This window comes from Euleptes europaea, chromosome 4 (genome assembly GCF_029931775.1).
Source record: "Euleptes europaea isolate rEulEur1 chromosome 4, rEulEur1.hap1, whole genome shotgun sequence".
NCBI lineage: Eukaryota > Metazoa > Chordata > Lepidosauria > Squamata > Sphaerodactylidae > Euleptes > Euleptes europaea.
The window spans coordinates 85602793-85627293 of record NC_079315.1 but is presented as its reverse complement, the minus strand read 5'-3'; the positions used below and the strand labels follow the sequence as shown (position 1 = coordinate 85627293).

General features: G+C 42.0%; 1 protein-coding gene across 1 annotated transcript in view; it reads left to right on the top strand.

Moving 5' to 3' along the window:
- Nucleotides 1-11097, top strand: part of VCAN (versican) — a 166061-nt gene extending 154964 nt beyond the window's left edge. The window contains exons 13-15 of the mRNA XM_056847925.1: nt 8373-8517; nt 9532-9714; nt 10503-11097. Coding sequence (XP_056703903.1) covers nt 8373-8517; nt 9532-9714; nt 10503-10633 — 459 coding nt within the window. The 3' untranslated portion in view covers nt 10634-11097. The remainder of the gene's footprint in view (nt 1-8372; nt 8518-9531; nt 9715-10502) is intronic.
- The last annotated feature ends 13404 nt before the right edge of the window (nt 11098-24501 follow it).

Here is a 24501-nt window from a genome sequence, read left to right as displayed (position 1 = left end):
TCTGAGCCCAATGGACAGGTGTAACTCTGTTTAGGATGACATTGTAAGCTATAACTAGACTTTAGCTGGAACACATCTGGATATTTGTGCAGGATTTTATGAAAGCTAAGGTTATATATTTTATATGATTATCTTTATACACTGACAGCAAGTCACTAATGAATAGACTAAGATTGTTATTTGTGTTTCCTTTAAATGTAATTTCATTAAAGCAATTCTTTAAATGTGATTTCATTAAAGCAAAGAATAGCAGGGACTAATAGATGATAAATGATGAAAATAGATGATAGGAATACAGTCCTTTAGCTCCTAAAGAACTGTCATTGTGTAAATGCACTTTGATCTGAAATGATGATAAATAGAAGAGTTTAGACAGGCAAATAGCAAATACCTGGAAGGTAGCCTAAATTTCTATAATGAATCTTGTAAAGAAGGATCTAAGGGATATATTGTCAATATGCAGTCCACAAAAAAATCTTTAGCAAAGACCACCATTTTCAGATTTCTTCAGAGGTGTAGAATTAGTATGCACAGCAGTATGTGCATTGCACTACAGAGGGGGAAATCAATCAAATCTGTGTTCCGAGAGAATCCAGCTGACATGCCAAGGAAAGCTGTATCCTGCAACTTGTGCAAATTATGCACACTGGGACATTTGCATATTTATGTAATTGACATAATTTATTCCACTTCTACTAGCACAGGAAAAGGGCATGGAGCTTTAGGACACTGAACAACAAAAATGGTATTCATTCACCCCTTGGGCTTCTTGATTTTCAGAAAGTTTTGTCCATATAATTTCAAATCTATACCCCCACAGCTTTAGTGGTGCAGCTAAGGGGTTGCTTAAATTCCAAAGGTGGCAGCAGCAGCTATCTGTTAGAGCAGGGGTTCTCAACAAGGGGGGAATTCCCACCCAGGGAGGAATTTTAGGATTCGGCGGGGGGATTTGGAGCACTATTCAGCAAAGTGTGATGTCCTGTAGATTACGTGCAATCTGTAAAATTGTAGTTTGTTTGTTTTTTAGTTAGACTATCTTGAGAAGGGGGGAATTATATTCTGAACAATGGTGAAAGGGGGGAATGGAGCAAAAAAAGGTTGAGAACCACTGTGTTAGAGGATGCATGGGATAGAATTATAGATCATTGTCTTATAGTCCTGGAAGTTGGGTGGTTGGGTTTTATAATTGGCAATAACCTTCTGGATTTGCAGATCATATCCAGCTAAGTGACTTACATGTAAAAGCTTGCTATTACAGCTGGATCTCCCTGGGCTAGTGAAACCCCTTCCAGTTGATGGCTTCATCGGACCATAGAGTATAGCATTTTAACTGAGACACAACTTAGCAGGAAAGTAATTGGGAGAAAGATACTATTTTTGTATCCGTCTGTACATTTGGCTGGCTAGGTACACCCCCCCCCCATTAATAATAGAATATTACACTGTGCCAAAAATGGAAATGAACTATTTTGTTTCTCTGCCATGTGTTATTTGAAAGAATACTGAAATAGAATAAAATAGAAAGTAAAAAAGAAATGGAGCACAAACCACAGGAACGTCTCCTGCAAAAGCCCAACTGAAGTGAATGGGAGATGTGCCAAAGTGCATGAGAGCTCTTGTACCAATCCTATCTGTTTCAATGAAGTATTCATTGGAGACGCTTCTAAGAAATTGTGCCTGTGATCATTAAAATCTAAAAAGTTCCTGTTTTTTTAACTCTGAAAAAGTAATTTAAAACAGGGATTTGTTTCCTACAGCCATTTTGTCATCATTTGGCTTGCCCAAGTCTATGTGCCACAAAGCCCATGTTACTAGACTTGCTGACACATTTTATAGTTACCTGGCCCTTTCTGGATTGGGTTGGGGGACTCTCTTCCCAAACAGATGGTTTTTTTTTTTTTCAGATTGGACTCCTCACTATCAGGAGTCCATGGCCTTTTAAACAGGGACGTTTCCCCTCGGTCACCCCCACCGACTGCTTCGGAGCTTCCTTTTGATTATGCATGCCTTTTCCACCAATCAGTGGTCGGCTTGCTCTCCCTGTGCATTTTGCCTGTGTTTTCTGGATGCTGTTTTAGCCAAAATCTGAAAAATATGGGCAAAACGTACAGGGAGAGCAAGGCGACCTCTGACTAGGGTTGCCAGGTCCCTCTTCGCCACCGGCGGGAGGCTTTTGTGGCTGAGCCTGAGGAGGGTGGGCTTTGGGGAGGGGACTTCAATGCCATAGAGTCCAATTGCCAAAGCGGCCATTTCCTCCAGGTAAACTGATCTCTATCCTCTGGAGATCAGTTGTAATAGCAGGAGTTCTCCAGCTAGTACCTGGAGGTTGGCAACCCTACCTCTGATGGGCAGATAAGGCATGCATAATCAAAAGGAAGCCCCAAAGCATTGGGGGTGACTGTGGGGAAACGTCCCTGCATAAAAGGCCCATGTTTGATCTGAAATGACAGATCAGTGGCAAATCTAAATTAGGCCTCTCCAGAGAACGCAATTTTTTTGTAAAGAGAAAATAATATAGTTAGGACATGCCAAGATTTAGAGGCTTCTGTAAACACAGCCATTCTCTACTCTCCATCTTACAATGGTAGTGGTGGTATAGAGATAGGGTTGCCAACTCCATGTTGAGAAAATTCTGGAGGTTTGTGGATAGAGTATGGGGAGGGAAGGGTTTGGGGAGGGAATGCACTTGAGCAGTGTATCATACCACAGAGTCAACCCTCCAACATAGCTATTTTCTCCAGGAGAACTAATCTCTGTAGTTGGGGGACCAGTTGTAATTCTGAGAGACCTCCAGGCCCCACCTGGAAGTTGGTAGCCTTTGATCCATGCTGCTGGGGAAGGCTCGGGCTTCATGAAGGCCTTGGGTTGTTTCAGGATGATTGAGCATCATGAGAACTTCAACTCCAACGATGCCTTCCATCCCATATGCATCTTCATGCATGAGAGCACCCAAGACCTCAATAAATACATTGCCTCCCTATCCTGATGTGAATTGGGATTTTCCTGTAGTCCCAGTGATACTTGTAAGCAACATGAAGAGGAAAGAGGCGGCAGGAAGACCCCCAGTGCATTCTGGAGGAGGTACAACAGACCCAGAAAGCTCCATAGAAGCCTTTCCTCCTGAATGAGCCTGTGTGCCACAGCCTATTGGTTTTTATTGGTTGTTCCTTCTGAGCAGGTTATGCACACTTCACCAGCTCATGCATGAGATTTCACAAGGAAGACATTTCTCTTTTGTAGACTTTTTTTTCTTCTGCCTTTGGTTTTTAGCGGATGGAAATTGCTTGGGTTCTCCCTACTGAATGTCTCTCTTTTAGTACTGCACTTGATATTTTATACTGAACTGTGTGCAATGGTATATTTTGTGCTATGATACTGGTGTATTTTATAGTTGATTTAAGGAACCTACTTTAAGCCTTGAGCTTTTCAGAAAGGCGGAGAATAAAAACAAATTAAAATATATAAAAATAATATAATGATAATGAAGCATGTCCAATAAAAGGAACAGCTGTCCCCAGGGCTAGAGATGTTGGGTGTTTTCCAAATGACCATTGGTAGTCTGGTTAATCAATCATTTTAATTAATTACTAATGGCACATTCATCCTTCTGTCTCTTACAGGATTTAATTAGGGAATAGCTTATGCCACCAGTTCTGTTCTGATTGTGTTCCATGTTATGGTTGTTTTTTTAGGAAGTGCTCCAATATTCTTCTGCTGAATTGTGCTGATTTTCCATTCGGTACTCATTACTTTTGCAAGGGCCTGTTCCTCAAAGAGTGCAGACACTGGGAAAATTGGATGTATGATCCTGCAGTTGTGAGATCAAGGGAAAAGTGCACCAAGTCCTTAAATGTTTACCTGATGCCTGGCAAGTGTGTAGCTTGTGGGCTGTGGAGAATCTATAACTGCATGATTTTGCTATCCTGGAATCACAAAAAACAATTCAATGGTTAAATCACGTCTCCCTGGGTATTTAACATTGGAGATTCCATCCCAGAATTATCTAATTCAATTTAAAGTTTACATATTACATTTAGAGAATTCAAACTGGAAACCTTAGCTAATGGAGTGAACGTGGAGTTGGGTAGGGCTGCCAACCTCCAGGTATTATCTGGAGAGGTCCTGCTACTACAACTAGGGTTGCCAACCTCCAGGTACTAGCTGGAGATCCCCTACTATTAGAACTGATCTCCAGCCAATAGAAATTAGTTCACCTGGAGAAAATGACCACTTTGACAATTGGACTATGGCATTGAAGTCCCTCCCCTCTCCAAACCTCCCGCCAGTGGTGAAGAGAGCCTGGGAACCCTAATTACAACTGATCTCTAGCCGACAGAGATCAGGTCACCTAGCGAAAATGGCCGCTTTGGCCATTGGACTTTATGGCATTGAAGTCCCTTCCCAAACCCCGCCCCCTGACGTGGAAGCAGGCGGATTAGCAGTTATCCAGGACACACCACCAGAACTCCTTGCTTTATAGAAATCAGTGTTGTTTAATTTACAGTGCACAGATTAAAGACAAACCGTCACGTACACTCTCTCCACCAAACTTTCCAACACAGAGTTACAGTTACATAGGCTTATATACATAACACCACCTGAAACCAATAAGGCCACCTGCAGACCTGGCCACAGTATTACATCATCCTTACTGCTTTAAACCGGTTAGTTGCAGTTCACCCTAGAACCTGCAAGGCTATTGCTGCCTCTTGCATCATCCCAGATGCCTCTGATCTGACAGCTACCTGTCAGCTGTCTCTGTCAGATTATTATGGGCAACTTGTTACTCAGGCCCCACCCCAAAAATCTCCCGCTGGTGGTGAAGAGGGATCTGGCAACCCTAATCTATGGGTTTGAATCCCACCTAGATTTGCACAGGTACAAGAAGGGGGGCCATTTTCACTGATCCCTCCTTCCCAGAAGAGACCTCTGATTCCATGCTAAGTTATTCCTGAGAGTCCCCCATTCCCCAGCATAAACATTTCAGGTTATGTTTTAGACAGCTGCGGAAGGGAAGAACTTGGGGAATAAAATGCAAACGCACACCCCTGCATCTGGGAAATCTAAGAAGGATATCCTCTTCTGTAATCCCCCCCAAGACCTATGCAATTGCTACACAATGGGTTCGGCCCAGACCAAATTGGCAATTTCACTGATTCCCATTGTGCCCTCCCATGTCATTCCTCAGGGTCCCCTGTCCCTTGGAGCAGCATTTTGTGGAGATCAGGGGGCTGCAGTGTGTGTGTGGGGGGGAAGCAGAAAAGTTCCATTCTGCTATAGGAAAATTTAGTCTGGATTCAACCCATTGAGTTTTGTTCTGAGATGCGATCTATTGCAAAATCTAGTAAAGATGAATACACTACCATTTTTAGTTTCAACCCACCATTTTATAATTGCATTTGCTTTTGGCAGTTCTGCTCACAGAAAGACTTAGAGCCTGTATTGCCAAATCCCATCTCGTAAGTTCCGATGCCAGAGAAAAGCTTAGTGGAAGATGGCGTCCTTGACTTCTCCCTGTCATTTTGCTTCCCACCTCTCATCTGCTGCCTGTATATCGCAAACAGTGGGAAAGCTGACCCTATGGCTGGGTCACGTGAGCTGTTTGCATTCTATGACCTGCTATTCCGCACGAGTCTTTCCAACGACCTGTCAGACCCCGTTGCCCTCAAAGATTCTATCCGTATTTTAGAAAGCATTTTAACACAAGCGGTGAGAACCATTTGAAAGGTTTATCTCCCAATCTGTGAAGTTTGTCTCTATAAGGAATTGGAAATCTTCAATTTATACGAGGTGGAGGGTTGTGAAAGCAAATCAGAAATCTGGGCCCCTCCTCTGTGAAGCGGTTCTGGCGCTAGCAAAAAGCAGTGTGAGAATCAGAGAGCCAAAATAAATGTGCACAGCAATGCTATCAGGCGAAGGCAACAGCATGTCATGCCTGGGGATGTCAGACATTCTTGTGAAACCACAGACTCTATTGCATGAAAATCAAGCCAGGGCTCTCTGCTATTATTACAAGCCACGTACGATTCCCTTGAAACGCAGCTGGATCAGACACCAAGTGCTGAAAATCCCAGGACTTGCAGGGGGTCAGTTCTTGGCAGACATACCTCTTCTGCTAGCACTGGGAAATTCAAATGACAGTTCACCCTCTTGGGAGAACCGGGCGTCAGAAGTTGGCTCCAGGGTGACTGAAGTCACTTAATTGTTTTGGAAGAGGCTTTCAAAGGAAGCCCTGGCTCTCTTGACTGTTATGATGGATGGTTTGTATTTGAATCAAGCGGGTTCATGGCTTTGGTTATGCTGGCCAGGAGGGCAGATCTACATATTCACAAAAATCATTCTGTATTATCCTTCCTTGCTATCTGAGACTTAGACTGCAGCTATGTGATTGCGTGTTGGAATGTTTATCTACACCTAGAAAAGTCACATATGTTGTCCTGAATCTTAGGGGTAAGCTGAACTGCAAATCACAAGAAAGAGAACTTCCTTCTTATAAAACAGGAATGGAAGTTGTCTACCTAAAAGAAAGATACACGTTGATCCTGTGTTCTGAAAGTGCACACAGAGCTACATTGTCAAAACTGTAAGGGCTTCTTCTTCTGTCACTTTGAAGGGGTGTTTATAATTAAAATTGAGAGCCAGTGTGGGGTAGAGTGGCAGGCTCAAATCTGGAGAACTGGGTTTGATTCCCCACTCCTCCACATGAAGCCTGCTGGGTGACCTTGGGCCAGTCACAGTTCTCTTAGAACTCTCCAGCCCCACCTTCCTCACAAGGTACCTGTTGTGGGGCGAGGAAGGGATTGTGATTGTAAGCCGCTTTGAGGCTCCTTAAGATAGAGAAAAGCAGGATATAAAAAACAACTCTTCTTCTTCTTCTAAAATACTTGTAAAGTTGAGCTGTTAAAAAATGAGAAAATATAAAGTACATGGTGGTTTGAGTAGGGTTGACTTAGCTTAAGTCTTGGAGGTATTGTATCAGATCAGGAATATTCTGGAGAAGGAAAATCACTTACAGCCAAATCCTAAATGCTTTTACTCAGAAGTAAATCCGGGTGTATTCAGTGAGCCTTACTTACAGGGAAGAATGCACACGCTTGCAGCTATAGTAATCTTGCAATAAAACAAAGTTTTATTAGTTGGCTCTAGCAACCATTTTAATGCAGTGCAATTTGGAAAGCTGCAGTTCCCTTGCTTAGATAATTAAAGTCCTGTGATTGATAAGGTGACACAGTGTAGGAGAGATTTAAATATTACATTCAGCTTTTCCACAGCCTCAGTAAGTAAGCAGCACATCTATTTGGTTCATTAACTTTATTACTAAAATGTGCTCAGAAAGACACTGTGTTTGGATTACTTTGTAAAGGATTAAAGCAAAACAATTTGGACTTTTTATAAGCATGCATGTGGACTAGCTCCAAGATGTAAGCACGGAAATTAAATAAAAGCACTTGTGAAGCGTACCATTTTGACCATTTAAGGGACAGATTGCCTGGTAAGTGCCTCGCATTTATGAGAATTCTTGCCCTTCTGGAAAACTTATTTTTATCTCCATTAAATTCTACTTGCAATGATAAATAGAAAGCACCAAAAATAATGGGTAAGTAGGTTTCTTTAAGCATGTCTGTCATTATTTCCTCCCCCCTTTTCTCTGTTATATGACCTTAAAAAAGAATGAAGACAATGAATAAGACTGCAGCACTCACTCTGGTGTAGATCTGTTTCTTCAGAGCAGGGTTGGACACAGTAAATCATATGCATACATGTAAAGCTCAGCCAAAAAGGATATGAGATATATCTCTGAAAAGGCACGAATTTTCTCCTGCTGTTCTACAATGAAAAACTGTAGCTTTGCAAACTGCATGGCAGACTGGCACAGTCATTTTCCACGGTCACTGTGCCTTGACAATCTTGATTTTTTTTAGTTATAAATTCAAGCATCTAATCCTCACCATTTAAGTGAAACTTGAAGCTGCAATCTCTATGGTTGGATCCTTTCCTGCCGGTGAAAAATAGAAGAAGGGTCCCCTTTGACACACACACACACACACACACACACACCGGTCTATGTTGAGTATCATGGGAATTTCATGGACAAAAGCCATGTGGCTTTTGAGGGTTGTAATAAGGGGAGGATTGAACTGGATCGGGTTGAAATTAGAAGCCAAAATGAAGCTGTTTTTGAATCTACTGTGTTTTAAACCCACTGCTGTTGTTCTGGCGATGTATTTGATTATTCTGGTTATAGAATTGTATGTTTGACTTGCTGTTAGTAAATTCGTTGGTAAATCTGGGCATAGTTTAGTTTGCCCTTAGATGTCAGGCCAATGTAGAATTCAGCCTCTTAAGCCTTGCTTGTTTTGTTTTTGCCTCAGCAATATGAAAACTGGAGACCAAACCAGCCGGACAGTTTCTTTTCCGCCGGAGAGGATTGTGTGGTTATCATTTGGCATGAGAATGGCCAGTGGAATGATGTGCCATGCAATTATCATCTCACATACACCTGCAAGAAAGGAACAGGTAAAATTGTTAAGTGGAGAATCACAGATTGCATTCTGAATTGCACGGGAACGTTGTTTTCTTAGTCTAATGAAACACCAGGGTTCAAATACCAGCAGATGTATGACAAGGCTGGGCTAGGTAAGTGGTGCAAAAAAAAAGAAAAATCATTCCCGTTGTAGCTTTCTTGCAGTTTTGTGTTACCACTGAGTAAGAAGAAAGGAATAGCGTCCAGTCCATAGTTCTATTTTTTCCCCTCTAGGATGATGACTTGGTTACAATGACAATGCCATATAATTCTGTAATTCATATGCTAGCTGTAATCCCCCTCCCTAAACTTTCTGAGCTAGATCATGGAACCGTTGCCAACATTGTGGAATGTGACTGCCTACTATGGTCAGAAATGAGGGATGCTTGTTCACACTTCAAGCCACTACTGTTAGAAACCTCTGTTGAATTACCATTCTGTGGGATCACTTATAAGGGCCTACTGATAATGTGAGAATGGGGAGGGGAGTTGGATCCAGTGGGGCATTTCTGTCCACTTTCTCAGCTACCCCTCCCTTTACAGCACCAAACAACCCACCAAATTAGCATTTTGGGCTGCAGCAGGAGGGAGGAGGTAAGAACAGGGAGCAGTCTTAGCTGGTGGGCAACAGGAGCAGCTTCACCGTACCCCCTGCTGGGAGAGGCCCTGACCACCTAAGCTCCCCCACAGGAAGAGAAGAAGAGCAGGCACCTGCCACCATTCATGTCCACCCTGTCTGGTACCCAGGCAGCTGTCTTCTGGGCACAGCAGCTCCTGTCCACCTCGCATAGGACAAGGGTCATCCCATGCTTACCCTGGTGGTGGGGGGAGCTGTGGGGTGGCAGTGATTCTGGAGCTCCATCCGGGACTTTTGGCCAAGGCCCCAGAATCACTAAGAACACACCTGGGTAAGAAGGCACACTCCATGGAAAGAAATCCATCCAGAAATAGAGAGACCAAACATATGACTCCGGACCATCAGCTTGTATTTGTGCTTTATTTTTCAGTTGCTTGTGGCCAGCCTCCAGTAGTAGAAAATGCAAAGACTTTTGGGAAGATGAAGCCTCGTTATGAAATTAACACATTGATCAGATATCACTGTAAAGATGGTTTCATCCAGCGTCATGTTCCAATCATCCGGTGCCTGGGGAATGGTCGATGGGATTTACCTAAAATTACCTGCATGACTCGTGAGTTACCTTTGAAATGTGTAAAGTCTAAAGCCCAGGTCAGATATTTACTGACAAGAGTCTCCATAGACACATGTGTCAGCATGGTGTAGTGGTTAAGAGCAGTAGTTTGGCGTGGTGAACTCTAATCTGGAGAACCGGGTTTGATTGCCCACTCCTCCACATGAGTGGTGGATGCTAATCTGGTGAACCGGATTGGTTTCCCCACTCCTACACATGAAGCCTGCTAGGTGACCTTGGGGTAGTCACAGCTCTCTAAGAGCTCTCTCAGCCCCACCTACCTCACAGAGTGTCTGTTGTGGGGAGAGGAAGGGAAGGTGATTGTAAGCCGGTTTGAATCTTTCTTAAGTGGTAGAGAAATTCGGCATATAAAAACCAACTCTTTTTTTTCTGCTCTCTCCACTCTACCACTTAAGCAATGTAGGCTGCAGTCCTAAGAATACCTTCCTGAGAGTAAGTCTCATTGAAAAATTGGGACTTACTTCTGAGTAGACTTCCTTAGGATTGCTCCAGTAATATGATACATGTGCGCCACAGCAGCACCTAATCACTTGTGATGCCTGATTTGCTTCATCACTTCTCTTTTTTGAGGGGAAAAATATGGGCATCTATTTCATCACAGGTAAGATCATCTGCAGGATGATGGAAAGGGAGCAGAACCTGAAGACCTCTTGCTGAACCAATAAATGTCTGAACTGGGCTGTTGTTCAGAATATATCACCTTCCAACAGTCTTGGTTCTAGTTTTGCTGGCATGTTTGTAAACCTTTCCTTCTCTTTTGCTTTCAGCATCTTCATTCCAAAGGACTTATTCTAAGAAATATTACTATAAACATTCTTCGCCAGTAAAGGGAAATTCATTAAACTCATCGAAACATTTTCATCGTTGGATCAGGACATGGCAGGATTCGAGGCGTTGAACACACTCTAGTCACCTTGGGACACTTGCCAGGCCAGCCCAAGTCCTAAGTTACTGTGCCTTTCTCTTACCAGTTATAGGAGTATTATCAAGGATTTGTGGAAATGTAAGGACCTCACACAACACATATCAACAATTGCGACATAATGCCACTTTGAAAAGGGATCCATTTCCAGCCTCTCCTGTCCGTTAATTGTTGAGGGACCATTTGATGATCTAAACCAGCATCCTGTAATAATGAAAACTGTTCCATTTTAGCACCAACAATAATGTAAATAAGATGATTTAATGGTGTTTAAATGTGTGTTGTGTTCAAAATCCTGTATATACAACGAGATGTCACACTAAGTTCAGACTTATTTATGGCTATCTGGCCTCAGAGGTCTTGCATCTTTTTTTTTTTTTTTTTGCCTTGAGGTACTTCACCCGGCTGGAAATAGTTTTAGATAGTTTTCTGATCTTTAAAAAAAAAACAGAGAGGAAAAAGTTCTTGCAAATGGAAGATGGACAACGGAAGCAGCACCTTGCTTTAGGAATAGTGATGGTTTGTTCTCTTCAAGAGGTACCACAGAAAACCATGTGACGTGAACCTTTCATAAGGAGCGCAAGTGGGATCCACCCCGACCTAGGGGCGGCAACATGGAACTTGACTTCTCCAGCTACGGCATTGACCAAAAGGGACTTGCCTAGAGGACTTTTTAATGACAAGGAGGGCCTGTAGGAATGCAAAGTGCTAATACAATAAATCTCAACCAGGGCCACTTTTTTAAAGATACGTTTTACAACACTAACCAAAGGTCTATGTTACAGCTCTCTGCATTTTTAAGATGAAGATAGATAGACCTACCGTTTTTTTGTAAAAAAAAAAAAAAAACAGTAAAAAAATTAAAAAGTAAATAATTTTGTATATATAAATATATATAACCATTTTTAATCCTTTTATAAAGTAATGAATGTTTGTGTATGAATGCTGCAGCTGTGAAGCGTACATAAATAAATGAAGTAAGCCATATGGAGATAATTTATTGGATGTTCTTTTTATCTTGAAATAACTTAGCCACTCATTGTTAGCTACCAAACTCAACTAAATGTGTTTGAAAGAGCCAGACTTGGCTTCAAATGTTTTTGACATGAGAAGGAAATTCTAATAAATGGGATTATTTGTCTGAGATAACATGAATGAGAGCTGTGTGACCAACATCTTTGTGAATAATATTTATGTGTCCATAGAAAGATGATAGATTTTTCTTCAAAGGAGATGAAACTAGGGAGAGCACAGAAGTATCCCAGTCAGTAATCATCTGTTTCATGACTTGGCCAGGTACATTTTAGTTGCCTTCCTACGAACACTCTTCTGGGAGTAAGCACCACTGAATAAAATGGGACTCAGGGCCAAAGTAGACATGACGGCTTCCATGGGTCTGACCTGTAGATGCCACAGCCATTTTAAACCCTAATGAGATGGTTTAAAAATGACATGAGGGCCCAACTGGGCCCACAACGTGGAGAAATGAGGCACTCTTGTTTCACTCCTGGGCCTTTCAAGTGTTGAAATGCCCCCTCCCCCTCAGCTGTTTTGGTACTTGAGGAAGGGGTCGGGGGCAGCCAGGCAAGAGCACCTCATTACTCTAGGCTCCATCACTCATAGCATTTTTAAATCACCTCATTCAGCTTTAAAATAGTGGACACCATCATGTCTGGTTTGGCCCTTAGTCAAAATGCTCAGGATTGCTCCCTAAATGCAGGGAGTAGTACTTTAAAATCATACTCTTCCCACTGCAATGTAATTGTTCATTTTCAGCACCTTTGGGAAAGATTAAAAAAAAGATTTTTTAAATTCCATGCTTTGAATTTTCTGGTTCTGCATGCAGTGTTTTAAAGGCAAGTAGATGATAATATTAATCAATAAGGGCCAGGTCAAAAAAGTCATTCTTCATAAACTGAAGCTTTTATTTAAAAAGAAAGAAAGATGTAAAGTATCCGTAGTGCTGAATATGACCCCTGCATAATTTCACATGTCACAAAATGGGCTGTGTATTGGAGTACAAAGCAATTTCACACAATATTTTAATTTCATTTGAATGCAGCTAGTGTGAATGTATATTTATCGTCAGGGCTAACTCTGGTTTTAGCAGATGAAAATCTCACCAGATCTAGCTGCATTCAAATGAGTTATTCAGATCACAGCAAACCCACCACGACCTGAAGCCAGTTTCATAATGTAGAATGGATTCATCAAAACAGTTTTGCAAGTATGCGAGGATTCTCTGTAGACACAACAAGGAGGAATTTTCAACAAGCTGAGTCATATAAAACAATTTTGAACAATTGATGTTTCAGAGTAAAAAAAGTGTGAGATATAACATGCACGCCACATCATTAGCTGAATATGTTAAAGAAGATATGATACCACGTGGCTTAAGAATACAAAAAGCCCCAACTTTGTTTAAAAATGATGACAACTTTAGAGAGAGATGGGTGGAAATTTTGAATAAATGCTCAAGTGACCTTATGTTACTTATAGAGAAAGCAAATGAGGAAAATGATAAGATCAAAAAGGAAATAGAAAAGGAGAAAAGAGAGCTTGAAAGGAACATGGAGGCTGATACTTTTTTACAAAAAATTGCACAAATGACAGCTGAATTGGAAGAATATACTGAACAAATAAGACAATATAAAATTAAAAAGCTTGACAGGGACACACAGGATTACAAGAATAAGACGGTTTATGTTTGGTTAAATCCAAAGTATCGCTCGGATGAACAACGATTTAATAGAGGTGGTGATGAGGGATCATTGGATAACACTGAGTCTTCAAGCTTATCTAGCAGGGCATCAAGCCGGGAATATTTTTTAAGACCCAGAAATTACCCCAACTACTACATGCGGGGGGGTTATTTTCCCCGGAGACGGAGGAGAAACATCAAAACTTAGTAGTTAATTTATCTGGTCGACAACTCACAGAGGTTGAGAACAAGGTTTTAAACCTTGGTTTAGGATATGTCCCATGCCCTAAATACTCTAGTATACAGACACGGATTGATCTTTTTAAATTGATTAGATTAATTAGGCTTAAGGATTTTTTTAAAGGACGGGAATCAGACCGATTGGATTTTAGAATTAAATCAGCATTTATCCCGCCTGTTCAAAATCCGCTGATTGATACGTTTCACCATTGTGTCCTACGAGATATTCAGATTTTGGAAAAGAAAAAGATATTCTGTCAAAATAACTTAACACTAGAGGAACAAAAAGCTTTAGATGTTTTGACTCAGGACTCCTCCATTGTAATTCAGCCCGCCGATAAAGGCGGGGCGACCGTCATTCTCTCAGCTGAAGATTATGATAACGAATGCCTTCGGCAGCTCGCACAAACGGATTTTTATGAGGAAATAACCAGGACCCTACCAAAAGTGTACTGAACATTGTAAGAACAGTAATCTTTGAAGCATTATCCTTAGATTATATTACTAAAAAGGAGGCGGACTATCTTTATAATCAGTATCCAAGAATGCCTATTTTTTACATTTTACCTAAGATCCATAAGACATTACACACACCCAGGGAGACCAATTATTTCAGGCATTAATGGAGTTCTGGATCCAATTTCTAAGTATTTAGAACATTTTCTACATGCCTATGCTATAGATACCCCATCGTATATTTTGGACACTGGGGATTTTATAAGGAAGATTGAAGGTGCTGCGGTACCTGGAGATAGTATTTTAGCCACTTTTGATGTGGTCTCCTTATATACAAACATTCCTCTCCCTGAGGTTAGAGCAATCATTGAAGCCAAGTTGGAATCACGAGAAGATAAACATCCACCTACCCATTTTTTAATGAATTTAATAGACTTATTATTTGAGAACAATTACTTTAGGTTCAAGGAACAAATTTACAAACAGGTCAAGGGGGTGGCTATGGGCTCGGCTGTAGCCCCCTCGGTGGCAAATATTTATATGGTAGCATATGAACAGAAGTATTTACTTTCAGATGCTTTTTTTAAACAACATGTTTTTTTCTACTCAAGATTTGGTGATCTGGTGATGATCTGGTGATGTGTATAGACAGTAAGGACAATTATAATATCATGGTTGACAAACTTAATCATGCTGATTCCAATATCAAATTTGAATGTAAATATCATTATAATTGTATTAATTTTTTGGATGTCAATATACACAAGAATGTTGATGGTAAAATTTGGCTGTCCCCATATAAAAAACCAGTGGATCGAATGGCCCTTTTACACTATAATTCCAATCATCCAGGCCATCTGAAACATAATTTGCCATATAGTCAAATGTTGAGATTAAAAAGAAACTCAACTAATAATAGAGATTTTGATATGGCTGCCTCCTCGCTAAAAGGTGCTCTTATGAGAAGGGGGTATCCTATGGCTTTAATTGACTCAGCCAAAAAAAGCGCAGATGCACAGCCACGGGAACAGATGTTCATTCATTCCAAAAAAGCTATTCCCAAATTGACTTCATCTTTTCAGTACACTCCCTTGGTGAGTGGCATTCGGAAAATTATCCATAAACATTGGCATATTATTGCCTCTTTGCCTGACTGCTCTGAACCACCCCTATTAGGGTATAGAAGAACCATGTCCCTCAAGGACCAACTTGTGCACACCGATAGAATTGATCGGCCCATTGTAATTAATAGGACAGGCCACTATCGATGTGGATCTTGCACTATGTGTCCATATGCGCTCCCTGTTAAGAGCTTTACTTATGTGAAAACGGGTTTTACATTTGAAATTAAGTCATATACGAATTGCACCTCAGAAAATGTTATCTACGCCGTTCTATGTTCTTGCGAATTTATGTACATAGGCAAGACGAGTCGATCCTTGAAAATACGGATCGGAGAGCACCAATCGAGGATACGCAATTCCGTGTTAGAGGCTCCGATCGTGGCGCACTTTAAACAGGCAAAACATAATGACACTGACCTTAGGTTTTTTGCCTTATGGCAATATTGGAAAAAACGGTTTCATAAGGAAAACATAGACAGAATTCTCCACCAAAGAGAGGCTCACTTTATTACAATGTTTAATACAATGGCCCCCAATGGACTGAACTCGGCGTGCGATTATTCTGCCTTTCTGTGATCTCTCATTGTAAAACGCTGCACAGGAGCGTCTTGTATAAATATTGCACCCTTTCCCTCCACTATATCCCAACATGATATAAGAATACTCACCATATGATTGGTATATCTTAAGGATGTAAGACGTGAAAAAAGTTGTCTGTAAGTATAATTGTAATTAATTTTGTTTTGTGGCATGTTTTGATGTATAATGAATTCCAATGATAGCCTTTTGGAAAATATTTTATTTAGAATTAAGAGATACAACGTGGGATCGCCATTGTGCAATAATAATCCTCAGCAACTCTTCAGTAAAGATTCTGAAAAAAAGAAGAAACAGAGGATTAATGAACTATAATTTTTTCAAAATCATACTTACCAACTGATGAAAGATTATATGAAACAGGAAAATTACCGGAAGCCTGTTTTGTTTGTTATATGATATTTTGTATAATTTCTATCTTTGTGAAGAAACAACAAGATAAAATCAGATATTGAATTTATAAGCTAATGTTATCATTGGTTTGTTATAAATAGCCATAGTGATTGCTTTTTATTGACTAACTATTATTGCAATCCAAGTTTCACTTGTAAATTGAGTCATATAAAATGGCTGAAGCTACATTTCACTTCAAGACAAGGCAAAAAAAAGTCTGTCTTGCCAGAAATTACAGTCTAAATGGACATTTCAGATGTCTCATTTTTCTATGAAGCCTATCATGTGGTGATAGCAGAGATACTTACCAGACATTTGGAAACCTGTTGAGATTCTTAAAACAACGTGGTATTAGGTGGTAGTTGGTACGTGTTCTGTGTAAAAAATATAGAACCTAACTGTCCATTTTACTGTGCAATTTTTTTTGCATGTTTACTAATTTCATCCTCCTAGACTGAGCCCAGTTGGGACCAGTTTTGTGAAATGTGAAACCACTCTATTCACACATACTGAATAATGCACTTTCAATCCACTCTCAATGCACCTTGCAGCTGGATTTTACTGTGTGAAATGGCAAAATCCACTTGCAAACTTTCATTAAAGTGCATTGAAAGTGATTGAAAGTGCATTATTCAATGTGTGTGAAAGCAGTAAGAAAAACTAGGCAATACCTGATCATTTTTGCTATTTGTGGTATTTCTGGTTAAGCTGCCACTGTTTTTGATCTGTACATTCCCCTCCTTTCCAATACATGGGACCCTTTTTCATTGTTTATATTATCTTTTAGTGTGCATTGTGAATGTTTGTTTTTTGTGGAAGGAAGTCTAGAAACTTTGTGAACTTTTTATATATTGGCTTCTGGCTCACCAAAGAAACCTTGTTTTGCTCTACTGTGACTTGTCCTGTTTACTGCATGTCTTGGAATTCAGTCTGTGTAATGTCACTTCTAGTGATGAGTTAAGTCATATAATTGGGACTGACAAATACTGGAAGATGCAAACACTAATTTTTAAAAAATGTTTCGAATCTTTTAGTTGGTTAACCAGGATCAAATTTTTGATTGACTTTTAATGGGAAATGGATTTGACCGTAGTCAATAAGAGAAGTTGATTTATACAATCTGTTTTTATAATATACCATATATATAATAAGGCTTTGTAAACTGAGATTATTCCCAATAAACCGTATATAGCGAGATATCTATATATACACATGACATTTTGTACAAAAACACATACTAGCCATAGGTTTTATTTTCAGTTTGCACCAAACACACACATTTTTGATCAATCTGATGCTAGCTCAACGCCAGCCCCAGTCATTTTGGTGCCTTGTTGAATGCTCATCAAATCAAGGTAAGTAAAAGAAAGGAACCTGAAGAACTGCTGCATCTTGACTCAGTCAAATAATAGCACAAAATTTAGAAAAATATTTGCAAATGGGAATATCTGCAAACGACGAGTGCTCTATCTGTATTAATTAATAAAATGAATTATTTGGACTTGTGTTAAAAGGAAGCAGTGTATTTTCTGATCAAGGCTGTCCTCCTTCATAGTTGCTTTCTCTGACATCTGAACCTAATGCTCTGGAGGCTTACCAAGAAAGGGTGCCAACAAGCCTGGAGAAAAATATCCTGTCTCTAATGGAGAGGCAATGGTTAAGAGCAGTGGACTCTAATCTGGAGAACCGGGTTCTTCACTCCTCCACATGAAGCCTGCTGGGTGACCTTGAGCCAGTCACGGTTCTCTCAGCCCACACAGAGGCAGGCAATGGCAAACCACCTCCGAACGTCTTTTGCTTTGAAACCCCCAAAGGGGGGGGGGGCTCCGTAAGTCAGCTGTGGCTTGAAGGCCCTTTCCACCACCACTAATGTGTGTAAATAAGCAGCTGGAGGCATGGAAACATAACATCGCCTTGAAAATAACACCTCATTCAACCTCAAAGTGATAGGACATTTTCCTTCAAGGCAGTTGCAACCCTATGCAACTTTATTTTAGGTAAGAGTTTTGTCACTAGATTCCTTATCATTGGCCCTGTGAACTGTGAACTGTTTCCATAGAAAGCTAATGGCAATGGAATGTTCCAAAAATGGAGTCTGGGGTACTGCCACCCTCTGTACTGTTCTACTGTACTGTTTAAGGTTCTGCCACTTCCTTCCCACCTTCCCTCTGAATGCAAAGATGTCAAAAGCATAATTACAAATGACTGATCTGATTTAGGGCAAACTATAAAGACATGAAACAAGCTTCACCAGTGGTTTCAAAAGAAAAGCAGTCCTGGGAAATTCAGTAGAGACAGGAGCCATTTTTCTTCTCAAGATCACCCCACAGTGAGCTGTCTTTCTTCCTATGGGGCTCTGGTTGTGCAATCAGGTTTGTAAAAATGCATCGGGAATCCTGCAGAGGAAAAAGCCGGATAAAGGTGATTTTGAACTGAAAGCAGTTTATTAGTAGAGGTTGTAACCCCTTCCTTACCCTACTCCTTCCCCCCCACAAAAAAAATATAGCCTTCCAAGACTGTTTTTAATTTTTAAAAGACTGCTGGGGTTTCATGGCCTGTATTGGTATGTACTGTGCATAGCACCTTAAGTCCAAATTCCTCATAAGTCTGTTATATAAACAACAGTTTAAATTACATGACATGATTTTTCACTCGCAGCAGAAAATTGTATCATTGTGAGATACCCAATTTCTGTGTAGCATTGGAGAACAAAAGCCAAAATTAATCAGAAGGCTTTCAAAGAACAACGCCTAGGGATAGCATTATAATTTATGGTGCCAAATTCTCTTCAAAATCTGGTCTCTTCCAAATCTGGCAAGAGCCAGAAACTTTGCAGCATATGGACATTATTAACATTTAAAGCATTGTATTACAGGAGGGATGGCTCAGACACTGCCAAATTGGACCAGCAGCTGAAAAACAGCAGAAGCATTCTCAAAAAGACAACCCCCAACCCAGGACATGCCCTTGAAGAGGGTTTGTGTCTCTGTACCTGGAGCCACCAGAGAAATATTTCAGTTCCACATATTTTCCTCAACCCAGGGTAAAGACCATTTCTAATGCTTTGCTACAGCTCATGTTTCTTTTTGGCTTTGACTGTTTGGATAACAGAGAATAGTGGGCAGCAAACTCAGATAATGGACTGCAAAGTCAGGCAAGGCTCCTGTACGATTACAGCTGGATAGAACAGAGGATATGGGCATGTGCAGACTGTCATATCTGCTGAAACTCCCCCCTTTGCACAAACATTAAATGATAGCCATCATTTGCTCTACTCTACATCTCAGCTGGGCATGCTAATGTGAAACCCTGAGAGAGTTCCCAGAGCACAGAAACCAGAATTATGTTAAGTGGGATGCTGTGGAACCAATATCACCTCTTCCCAGCATGTGATCTCCTGTATCTGCCATACAGACATAGAATCATAGAGTTGGAAGAAGCCATACAGGCCATCTAGTCCAACCCCCTGCTTAATGCAGGATCAGCCTAGAGCATCCCTGACAAGTGCTTGTCCAGTAGGCTTACCGGGTCCCTCCTCTCCTCCTGGGGGAGGTTTTGGGGTGGAGGTGAGGTGAGATCATGCATGCAAGTGGCCGTGCTGACGTGATCTCATCATTTCCGGTTTACACCTGGAAGTGCCGCATCGCAAGGGGACTTTACCACTCAAACTGGGAGTTTGAGTGGTAAAAGGCCCCTCGCGATGCGGCACTTCTGGGTGTAAAACACATTGCAAAGGGCCATTTACCACTCACACTCCCAGTTTGAATGGTAAAGACCTTTTGCGATGCGGCTCTTCCAGGTGTAAACTGGAAGTGACCAGGTGCCGCGGGCAGGCACACATGCACGCATTGCCTGCCAACCCTCAGCTGGTCGGCAGGCAGCCAGGTGGATTAGCGGGGGTTTACCCGCCACCACCTGGCACTTGGCAACCTTATTGTCCAGCCTCTGCTTAAAGACTGCCAGTGAGGGGGAGCTCACCACCTCCCTAGGTAGCTGATTCCACTGTCGAACAACTCTTACTGTAAAAATATTTTTCCTATTATCGAGCTGGTACCTTTCCTCCTGCAATTTAACCAATTATTGCGAGTCCTATCCTCTGCTGCCAACAGGAACAGCTCCCTGCCCTCCTCTAAGTGACAGCTCTTCAAATACTTAAAGAGAGCAATCATGTCTTCCTTCAACCTCCTCTTCTTCAGACTAAACATTCCCAACTCCCCCAGCCTTTCCTCGTAGGGCTTGGTCTCCAGGACCCTGATCATCCTCATTATAGGAGGGAGCAGTCCAGATTTTCTATGAATGATTGCGGGCTTGCAGGGACCAAATGCAGCAAACACCCAATGCCCCCCCCCCAACACCCTTCTCCTTGTGTAGCTGTCTCTGCTGTGGTGAAGTATAATGGTTAGGAGTGTGAGCCTTCGGACACCAGTCCCTCCCTACTTCAGATTTCCGTCAGCCACGTTCTCCAAGGGTGAGGTCCAACAAGCCTTTCTCAACCTGCCTCAGATCCTTCCCTCTATAACCAGTGCTGTTTTATCATAGTGAGATGAACAGCTGCTTGTTTCTTGAGACCTGAGTATGAACTCATTTTATTCGTCCAGAAACTGTAGTTTGAATGTCCATCCACTAGATGTCAGACACAGGAAGTTTATTGCATTTTAGCCCATAAAATCTGCTTTAAGAAGAATGCGTTCACTCTCCCCCACCCCCAGCTAAAAGAAGGATTTATTCTGAAGGTGCTAACAACCTCTCCTTGGAGTACATGAAAAACCCTGCTGCTTTTAGTGGAGCCAGACTGCACCATGAATGCCTCTGAATCGAGAGGCTAGCCCCACTGTTATGGGATGAATTGGGCAGCTGAAGCCTCTCTGGCCCCAAAGGAATGCTATCATTAGGGAGTGACTCTGCAGTTTACAGTGAAGACCCAGCAGTGAAAGAACAGGGCAGTGCATTTCATTAAAAAAGGGATGCTTCTCCTATTTAATTTAAGACAGGGAGTCTCCCCTCCACGTTTGTGGGTCCCACACTGACCTACCAGTGGGAGTAGCTCCGTTCATTTTCCAGATGAACATAACCCCCGTGGCCTTCTCTGTTAATGCCAAACCAAGCATATCATTTTGAAACCCACTACAACAGCAGCTAAATCAAAATCTAATTTGGGGGCAGGAAGATACTGTTACAAATTAAAAGATTAAATTCAGATTACACCAGATCATTTTTTCCCTGTCAGGATTAATTTCCGATTGAAAAGCATAAGATTATAAAATAGTTAACCTATGCATTTGATTTCACACAGATCTCTTTTGAAAGAGGACTTCATTACTGATGGTGTAACCTTTAGGCACAAGTCTCTATGTCTGAATATTAAAAGGTCATGTATGAATTATCTGACGGTGGAGAAGAGAGGCAGGCATTAATAGTCTTTGCTGGAGGGGTGCTGCAAAACAGCTCCTCTGTCAACTTATTAAATAGCCTTTTAATCAAATCAATAATTCAAGACCAGAGGATAATGTTACAAAGAGCTATGAGCAAGGCACTCTAATAAGATCAGGAAAAACCAACGTTGTTGCTGGGGTGGCTCTGAATTGAGCTGGCTCTTTAGGGATGTAGACTGAGTTGAAGTGATGTCTTTTGGGGAAGCTTCTTATTTTCTTCCAAGACCAATTCCCTACGCAAGCCTAAGCACATTACTTTTATTGTAATATGTAGAGAATCATAGTATCTGATGGCAGACAGCCGTAATTCAGGCTAGTTAACCTTATCTCCTAAGTTAATACAATGACTGCCAAGTGTTTTCTATGCTCTCTTCTGAAAAGAGCTTTTGAGTCTCACTAGTTCAGAGCAAAATTAGAGATATTTGTTGGATGTCATTGTTGAACTGGCTATGCAGTTTAATTAATTTAATGCCTCATGTCAAGAGCTGGGTTTAGCTTGAAACCAGCCCCATCTGAACAGCCCTGCATTTAATACATAATGCAGGCTTGAGCAGGACTCTGCATCATGATCTGGGGATTTTCCTTTCTTTTTTGAAACATTTTTTTTTAAAACGTGACAGCCTGTCTGAGGAAGAGTTCTAGTGAACTTGAAAACTCACACTACTATGGGTCATTTGGTTGCTCCTAACAAAAATGCATTATGTGGATTGTGTTCTGGATTATTGGATTTTACTTCTGGTCTGGCGCAGCTTGGAACAACTTCTTTTTTAGTTGAAAGTATCTGTTTTGTGAAAACAAGATTGCAATCTCTGCAGGTGGGGGCATTTGCCTCAATGAAATGCTGCAGCTGTTAGTAGGCCTTAATTCTAGTGATGTAGGAAACAGCTCCCTGTGTACTTACCTCCGGATGAGCATCTAGCTCTGATCCCTTGGGGGCAGACGACAGATTCCTATTGGCTTCCTATTGGCAAATGAATACCTCATCAAAAAGATACAGTGCCTTTCTATTTAGCCCTATCCAGTTTAAAACCCGTTAGAGAACAAGGAACACCCAGGGCAGTAACCAGTGCTAGCCACTAGGGCTGTCAATTCGGTTCGGCCCGAACTGAAAATCAGCCGAATTTCCCCTGATTCGGTGGTTTTTAGTTCGGGAGGAAGCGAACTCAAAACTGGCGGGCAACCGGGGGGGCCGAATTCAGCGAATTCGGGAGTTCGCGAATAAATTCGGCAAATTCGGCCGTCAGTAAGCAGCATAACCGTCAGTAAGCAGCATTCTCCTCCCCCGGCCAATCGGTGGGCAAGCTGGGTCTTCTTCTGGCCAATCAGTCAGGATTGAGTACTGGAGGAATCAGCTGATGTGCGGCCCGGCCAGGGAGAGTGAGAGAGAGCGAAATCCTCGTGTGTGTGGGGGGGGTGCTTGTGCACATTTGCTCCTTTCTGTGGCTGCAGGGGGCGTATTTTTTAGGGTACAGACACAAAACTTTCACTGGAGCTTCAGATTAAGCTTCTTAAGGTACCCCCCAAGTTTTGTAAACATTGGGTCAGGGGGTCCCGAGATATGGGCTCCCCCTTTTTTCTTTCCATGGCTGCAGGGGGCGCATTTTTGGGGGTACAGATCCCAAACTTTGAGCGGAGTTTCAGACCAGTGTTCTTAAGATACCCCCCAAGTTTTGTAAACATTGGGTCAGGGGATCTCGAGATATGGGCTCTCCCCCTTTTCCCTCCCCCCTTTTTCCATTTATGTGGCTGCAGGGGGCGCTTTTTTGGGGATATAGCCCCCAAACTTTTAGCATAGCTTCAGTCAATTATTCTTAAGATACTACCCAAGTTTTGTAAAGATGGGTTCAGTGGGGGCAGAAATATCGCCTCCCCCCTTTTCTCTTTCCATGGCTGCAGGGGGCGCATTTTGGGGGGTGCAGATCCCAAACTTTGAGCGGAGTTTCAGACCAGTGTTCTTAAGATACCCCCCAAGTTTTGTGAACATTGGGTCAGGGGGTCCCGAGATATGGGCTTTCCCCTTTCCCCTTTCCCCTTTTCCCTATTGGGATGAATGGATCAGCCAATCCTGTGCATCTCCAGAGCAAAACGTTCCGTGCCTAATTGGAATCATCTTGGATTATTTACAAGTCCTCTTCAGCCCCTCTTGATGGAACAGAAGACAGCCACAGTAAGACCCCTTTGGGGGCTTTAATCTATAATTTTTCTCCTGTGTATGTGTGTGTGTGTGTGTGGGAAAGCAGAGTCTGTGTGTGTGTGGGGAGGGAGCAGTTTCTGTGGGTGGGGGGGAAGCCAAAGGGGGCTTTCGTCGGTTCTGCCTGGGGTGTGTGTTCCCCCTCGAGTCTCTCGCTCCCTGGTTTGAGGGGGGAGGTTTCAGTTGTGTGTTGCAAAGGTGTTGTTTAACAAGGTTGTGTTGTTTTGCAAACTTGTCAGCTGTTGTCGGGGCTGGGAGCTTTGTGCGTGGGCGGCAAGCTCTGCTGAGAGATGCACATTAAGGGTGGGGGACACCTTTCAGGGCCCATATCTCAGCCCCCCCCCCCCCGACCCAATCTTTACAAAACTTGGGGAGTCTTTCAATAAACGTCCTTTGAAGCTCTGCCAAAAGTTTGGGACCTCTAAGCCCAAAAATGCCCTCCCCCAGAGCCGCGGAAAGGCGCAATTGTGTTTTTAATGGCTTTATTCGGCCGAATTTTTTTCTGAACTTTGAATTCCCGCCGAATTGAACGGATCCGAAGTGGGGGAGTTCGGACTTCAGCACGTACCGAACCCACAAGGGCCAAATTTGGCCGAATCCGAACTGTACCGAATTTTTTTTTTGACAGCCCTACTAGCCACAGTAGGGGAGGGGGGCATAGTAGCATTTCCAAGTGGGGCCAGATTCTCCTCAGACATTCACATGCTGGA